The following is a 7,599-nucleotide window of genomic DNA, read 5'->3' as shown; positions in this document are numbered from 1 at the left end:
TTAAAAAAAACTACTTTCAATCTAAATGACTATACATAGTGAACAACCTGCAAACATCAACATACCACAATATCCATTACCTAAACGCACAAACATCTCTATTCCAAAAAATGAATGATAGATACGTAGATGCATAAGATTTTTCTAAGGGTTTTTCAGGAAGTTCATGAATAAAGTGTAAATTATAAGGGTAAAATAAAAAATTTAAAGGTAAAGTGTTTAATTTGGAGAAGGGATAGTTTATTTATATAAGGAGTATAAATGATATAATTATGGAATATGACATATCCTTTAGAAACTCAACCTAATATTATTAACATTTAATAATGACACAATAAAATTAGAGAAAAAAAATTAATAAATTACCTTTTCATTATGTTGTTAAGCGAAAAGAATGGTAAATTCTCTTAATCTAATAAGCTAATTATCCTCTTAGTTTATTAGATGACTAGATTAAACCCGCACGTTGTGCGGGACTGACTGAGAACGTAAACTAAGATTAACTGATAATTACATTATTATTCATAATTTATAAATATATGATATATTTATAATTAGTAAAAAGACGTCGTCTAAAGCATATATAAACATCTTTGCGCTCATATATTATCAAAATACGGAATCTTAGTTATATGAATATAATTTACAAATATAGATTTAGATATCAAAAAATATGTGTAAAATTGATAAAGTAAATATCTAATTTAACATTGATAATATAATCAGTTAGTAAAATATTAGATGTAATTATCAATATAATCTAGTTTTATATTATATTAAAGTATATTACAAAGGAAAATGGAATGAAATAAGTTACAAAGATCGACAATGTATTTAATTAGTTTTAATATAAAATGATTATCTACCGTAATTTGAAAAATATAAACAAATGTTAAGTTAGATCAAATGGTTTGTGCATAATATTAAAAGTTAAAGGGCATGAGTTCTAATCTTGTATTTAGCTTTATTATTTGTTATTTAAGATTAATTATAAAAAAAACCCGAATGTTTGCGTAGGCAAATAAAGATTTTTATTTTTTTAGCTAATGTTTTAAGAGGATTTTTTAAAAAGATTTTATTACGAGTATTAAATTAGGATCATATATCATTTCACATGACTTTTAGATTATCAAAAACAACTAATAAAATTAGGGGTTAACAAGTATGCTGCTAGAAACATCATATTTCTATAATTTTGTAAGGGGTAAGATTTTTTATTTATACATGTGATTTTTATGAGGAGTTTGTGAGTGGATGGATGTTTTTTGACTACTGCTAAATTGGATAAGGAAAATGATTGATCAACCTAACCAAAACAACCTAATAATCAACCTAACTAGGTGATGATGATATTTGGCATAATCAAAGGAAGAGATTGAGAGAGATAATAAATGAATTACACATGTCATACGATAAAAGCTTTAGGTTGATTATTAGGTTGATCTATCATTACTCGTTGGATAATAACAAGGATATACACAAACAAAACGTATATAAGTAAAGTAACCCCCTGTAATCTTATCCATCATCATCAATCACAGATGCTATTTTAAAACCCCCCATCACCGCTATCTTCATCTGATCATTAGTCTTTACTTTGTAAGTTAGTGTAAGTTCAAACTCTGCTATGTCATTATATATGTTCTATTTGTATTTGTATCTATCTTTCTAACTTAAATGTAGTAATATATCTATATATATATATATTTATTTATTTTTATGCAGGAATTTAAAGGACTCTACTTTGCTGATGGAGGATTTTAGTCTACCAAAAGATGCCCTTTTTCTTGGATTTGATAGCTCTACACAGTTAGTCTTTATTTTTCCCCTCTATATTTCCTTGATCAATCGATTGTATTGTAAAAAATTATGGTTTTGTAAAATTTTACTTAGTTTGGCCATTTGGGTATTTGTTAAAGTTGATATCTTATGAGTTTTTTGAATTGGGTACTCATCAAAATTGAATCTTGAGATATGACAAAGGTGGAATTTTGGTTTATGGAGTCGGGTATTTGTTAAAACTAAATCTTGATCTAGCAACAAAAATAGAGATTAGGGTTTAAGCCGAAATTTAACCAGAGTATGTATGCACAATGGAGTGATGGAAAATACTTTTAGATAGTTTAAAAAAATAATAATAATAATAAATCAAATTGAATAACGGTTGTGTGCAACTCGTGGTGCAAGAGAGGGGGGTGTGTCACTCTTTTGTTAGGGGGAAAATGAGGAATGTGTTAAAATAATGTTAGTCGGATTGGGAAATGAGAGATGAGGCACTTCTCTTCCGGCGTTACTTGATATTAATATGTGGATGTGATTTTACTTTATGTAAGTAGTATTAATAGAATATTGAGCTAAGAACAAAATCTTATGCCTATTTGCTAGTGTATGATAAAAGGTGTAGCTAAACTCTTGAAAACAAACATGAACTATTTCACAGGTCATTGAAGGCCACTGTGTTGGATTCTAACCTCTGCATCGTGACATCAGAAATAGTTAATTTTGATTCTGAATTGCCACATTACAAAACCAAAGATGGTGTATATAGAGATGCATCAGTTAACGGCAGAATCGTTTCTCCTACCCTAATGTGGATTGAAGCATTAGACCTCATTCTTAAAAGACTTAAAGATTCAAAGGAACTCGATTTCAAGAAAATTGTTGCTGTTTCGGGCAGTGGGCAGCAACACGGCAGTGTGTATTGGAAGAAGGGTGGTTCCGGGATCTTATCATCTTTGGATCCTAACAAGCCTTTGATTGATCAATTTGGTCAAGCATTTTCAACGAAAGAATCTCCTATTTGGATGGATAGTAGCACTACAGAACAATGTAGGGCTATTGAGAAGGCCGTGGGTGGTGCATTGGAGTTATCTACACTGACTGGATCTCGAGCGTATGAGCGGTTCACTGGTCCACAGATACGAAGGATATTTGAAATCCAACCTGAAGTTTATAACGGTACGGAACGTATCTCGTTGGTGAGCTCGTTTATGGCATCTATTCTTATAGGAGGATATGCCTGCATTGATTATACGGATGGTGCTGGTATGAATTTGATGGATATCAAGGAGAGAGCTTGGTCAAAGCAAGTTTTAGAGGTTTGTAATTTTGTATCTCTTGATAACTCTTACAATATACGTTTATGGTTCATTATTTAGCATTTAAACTGTTACTTTTGATATTTCGGTTAAGTACAATGTGCAACCCGCATAATAGTGTCGCAAATGTTGGTATGATTATGATCTTTGTATTTGGGTATTTCATTAACATGTCAACTGCAACCTCATCATTTTTATCTTGGTAGTTGGGTAAGATTACCTTGCATCAAGCTTTTTGAATGTTTGAGGTTTCTTTCTATCCAAGTTCATGAAAGCTGGTTACCTTTTGATGGGTGGAAACGGAGGTGGTTATCAAGAACAGAAATACATCTAATAGTACTTTGACCATAAAAATTGGTTTACTTACAAGAAAACTAGTACTTTTCAAAACGTTAATTATCAATACTGATGTTTAATATAGGCAACAGCTCCTGGTTTGGAGGGAAAACTTGGGAAGTTGGCTCCTGCCCATTCAGTTGCAGGCATTATTGCTCCATATTTTGTTGAGAGGTTAGTATATGAAGCTTTAGTTTTCTGGTTTCCGTAAAAGAAAAAAAAAAACTTTTCTTACTATTTTGGTATTATTTGTATGAATTCAATTCTAAGGGCATTATAGTCGTTATCCAAGCTTCATGGTGAATTATAATGGTCTGTTTATTTAGGTACCAATTCAACAAGGAGTGTTTGGTTATTCAATGGTCTGGAGATAATCCCAACAGCTTGGCAGGTCAAAACCTATCTTTCTTTATGACATCTAAAAATGTGTCGAATCGGTTAACCATCGCTATGTTTTGATAAACTGATTATTGGAACCGATTGGTGGTAGTACACTTGTCCTTATTGTCTTTAGAAGTCAAACTGGTACTGAAGGAATGCAAAATTTAACAGGATTGACCATTAACACACCAGGGGATTTGGCAGTCAGTCTGGGCACCAGCGATACTGTAAGTTTACGTTAAGAATATTATTGGTTCCTTTTAAGCTCATCTTGAACCTTCTTGGTAAATTATTCAAAATACTCTTTATGATATAAAATGTGGGCCAAGTGAATAGCAACAACTAGTTGTCCTGTGCTAAAGGATAAATAGATAAAAATATATCTTGTTGAAATGTTCAGGTATTTGGGATAACAATGGACCATAACCCAAGCCTAGAAGGACATGTTTTTCCAAACCCTGTTGACCCTGAAAGTTACATGGTTATGTTATGCTACAAGAATGGGTCTCTAACTCGTGAAGGTACACTTAAGATATCTAATAAATTGTTGTAATGATGAAATAAACGCTACATAATATGTTTGGAAATTTTTTGTGTTCTTGATAGATATACGTGATCGTTGTGCGGATAAATCATGGGATGTTTTTAATCAGTCCTTAAAGCAAGCTCCGCCCTTAAATGGTTAGTTTTACTGGATTAATGAGCTTTTGTACATTCTGTTTCTAGATTTATTTTAGCACATATAGTATATGTTACATTGTTAACTTTGTTTTGCATCTCATGACCCATGATCACAAAGAGTTATTGCCTTTTCGTTTCAACTGACCAATTTTTCTAAAAAAAGGAGTTGCTACATATGTCATGCATAATCATTTTTTAGTAAATTATTACGAAAATGCAAAAAGAAAAATCTGCGTAGGAGTATTATGTCCAACATCACTACATATGTCAAGTATTATGTTTTTTCTTCATGTTTACATTAGAAAGATGGTCTTGTATGCAAAGAAAAGTCTAAATATTTGTATTTCCAAATAGCAGTAACCAATGTCACTTTTTTTCAGGTGGAAAGATAGGTTTCTATTACAAGGATCATGAAATACTCCCTCCCCTCCCAAGTAAGACATACCATCTTTGTTCCATTGGAATTCACTTTTGATCTTTAAAAGTCATCTTCTAAGCTTAAGTTTACGTCGCAGCTTTGAGCTTTTTCAGCATGATACACTTTTTGGTGTAATAATCTGTTAATGGATTAATGTCTGTCATGGATTCTTTTTGTTTAGTCAAAATTGTTTTGTACAACTATTAAGTATGATGCTAATCTGTTTGACTCTCAAAGTCAAATTTTGGACTCCTAATTGTTATTTCACTACATATAAGTTTGTAAATACTGACTTATCTCATTTTATCAGTCGGTTACCATCGATATATACTGAAAAATTTCAAAGAAGACACATTGGATGGCATCATTGAACATGAAGTAAAGGAGTTCGATTCCCTTTCCGAGGTTAGTATAGTACATTACCCAAGTTTTATATTCATGAAGCATTTGGGAGGCCGTTCTCAATACTAATTACCAAACATCTTTAAACTTAAAAACATTTAACAACAGAATTAAGATGCTGTTTCGGATTATGGTTTAAAAGGGATATCACCTTTTTCTGGTACCAAAAAATCATTTTTAAGTGTTTGGGTATAGTGAAAGTGATTTTCAGCTGATTGTTTAGTGGTCAAATTATCCATAATTACTTCAGAAATTGCTGCAACAAAACTGATTATGGTCATCTGATTATTTAGGGTTATTTTAGTTTTAGCCAAACATCGATGCAGTCATGCAACAGCTGAAGCAGATCCAAACGTCCTCTTTTTATAGCTGATTATCTGATTGTTTCGTATCATATCTTTAGTTTCAAAACACAGTTCCAAGCACCCCTTAGTTTTATACTCGTATTGTTTTCTTTTCTGACAATCTTGCATATAGATTCGAGCACTTATTGAAGGTCAATTCCTGTCCATGAGAGGCCATGCAGAAAGATTTGGAATGCCATCTCCTCCAAAACGAATAATTGCAACAGGTGGGGCATCAGCAAACCATGGCATTTTGAGGGAGCTAGCTAACATTTTTGGATGTAATGTCCACACCGTGCAAAGACCAGGTAAACCCTCCATTAGTTCGACAAAAAGACAGTATGCCTTTGTGAATCATGTCTGACTTTGGTTTTGTTGTACTTATGTGCAGATTCGGCTTCATTAGGTGCTGCATTGAGGGCTGCCCATGGTTGGCTGTGCAATAATAAGGGCAGTTTCGTGCCGATTACTTCCATGTATAAAGAGAAGTTAGAGAAGACGGCTTTTGGATGTAAACTTGTTGCAACAGCTGAAGACGATAAACTCGTTGCAAAATATGCGCTTTTGGTAAAGAAACGGATGGAGATTGAAAACCAGCTTGTTCATAAATTAGGAAGATGAGATCCAGTATGAGCATTTGATTATAATGAAGTTCTGTTTTATGTATAGTTCAGGTGGTTCTTTAGATGCTAGTAATAAGCCCGGTTGAATTTAGTGAAAGTAATAGAAATTTGAAAGTTAACAGAATCATCTTTTTGGCCTTCTCTCTCTCATTTTACCTGTTGTTTTTTCTTTGTTTGTGTTACTTGTTTGTGGTTGATTGGTATTATTTGTGAATATCAGAATGTGAACATAGATATTGATCGTGGCCGTATATTAAAGATTGCACTGAATCAATGCGGTGTGCTTAGCAGTTGCCAGTTGGATTATGAGATTGTTCATTTGATTACTTTTAACTCATTAATCTATAAATGGATCAAAAGTTCAAAACCAGAAGCAGCCAAAACTCGTTTTATGAACGTATTTTGCTCTAACATTTTATGATATAAAATGACAAGTATACTAATTTTATGCGAGATTAATTGTAATGCTCATGTGTTTTAACATTTCGCAACAACCATTTGTTCATCTTTTGCATGATTTTTAACATCTATTATTACTATCTAATGTTTTTAACAGAAACAGCTAAAACTCGTTTTATGAACGTATTTTGCTCTTTCTAACATTTTATGATATAAAATGACAAGTATACTAATTTTATACGAGATTAATTGTAATGCTCATGTGTTTTAATATTTCGCAACAACCATTTGTTCATCTTTTGCATGATTTTTAACATCTATTATTCATGAAACCCTACTTTTGTTGCAAGATAAAAAATAAAACAAAATAACTGAATAACCAAATTCAAGCCATTTTTTCCCATTGAGATTTATATAGATAAAATTTTATCTAGAGAAATAAATAATCCTAATGAATTTTTAAGTTATTAAACGTAAAATAAATTAATACTAATACATTTATTTATATAATCTTATATAATAATACTATATATTTTTAAATTATACATACAAATATATAAGGAAAATGATGGGTTTTGATCATTTGAAAACTAAATTTTTCGTGAAAACTAGAAAACTGTCAAAACACATTGTGTTCTGAATTTAACACAATGTGTTTTTAATATGTTTTTCAAAAACACATTGTGTTAAATTCATATCACAGTGTGTTTGAACAATTTTCTGATTTACAACGCTATCAAAAACACACTGTGATTTAAAACTTAACACAACGCATTTTAGATTACACAATAAAAACATGTTGTGTTTTATAAAAACACAATTAAAACACATTGTGTTAAATTCAGATCACAATGTGTTTTGACAGCTTTCTAGTTTTCACAGAAAATTTAGTTTTCAAATGAACATTTCACAGGATA

General features: G+C 31.4%; 1 protein-coding gene across 2 annotated transcripts; it reads left to right on the top strand.

The window, feature by feature from the left end:
• The first annotated feature begins 1,516 nt into the window (after positions 1-1,516).
• Positions 1,517-6,410, top strand: LOC122606946 (xylulose kinase 2). 2 transcript variants are annotated; one of them, XM_043779846.1, is made up of 12 exons: positions 1,517-1,609; positions 1,726-1,809; positions 2,441-3,098; positions 3,520-3,608; positions 3,761-3,825; positions 3,987-4,042; positions 4,216-4,336; positions 4,422-4,496; positions 4,877-4,930; positions 5,225-5,319; positions 5,794-5,968; positions 6,052-6,410. In XM_043779846.1, exons 2-12 carry the CDS (start codon positions 1,751-1,753, stop codon positions 6,279-6,281), a joined length of 1,677 nt encoding a protein of 558 aa, XP_043635781.1. In that variant the 5' UTR covers positions 1,517-1,609; positions 1,726-1,750; the 3' UTR covers positions 6,282-6,410. The 2 variants fall into 2 exon arrangements, with proteins under 2 accessions (XP_043635781.1, XP_043635782.1); XM_043779847.1 differs by having other exon boundaries at positions 1,582-1,599.
• Positions 6,411-7,599: the final 1,189 nt, after the last annotated feature.

Source organism: Erigeron canadensis, chromosome 7 (genome assembly GCF_010389155.1).
Source record: "Erigeron canadensis isolate Cc75 chromosome 7, C_canadensis_v1, whole genome shotgun sequence".
Lineage (NCBI taxonomy): Eukaryota > Viridiplantae > Streptophyta > Magnoliopsida > Asterales > Asteraceae > Erigeron > Erigeron canadensis.
This window is presented reverse-complemented; position numbering and strand designations above follow the sequence as displayed.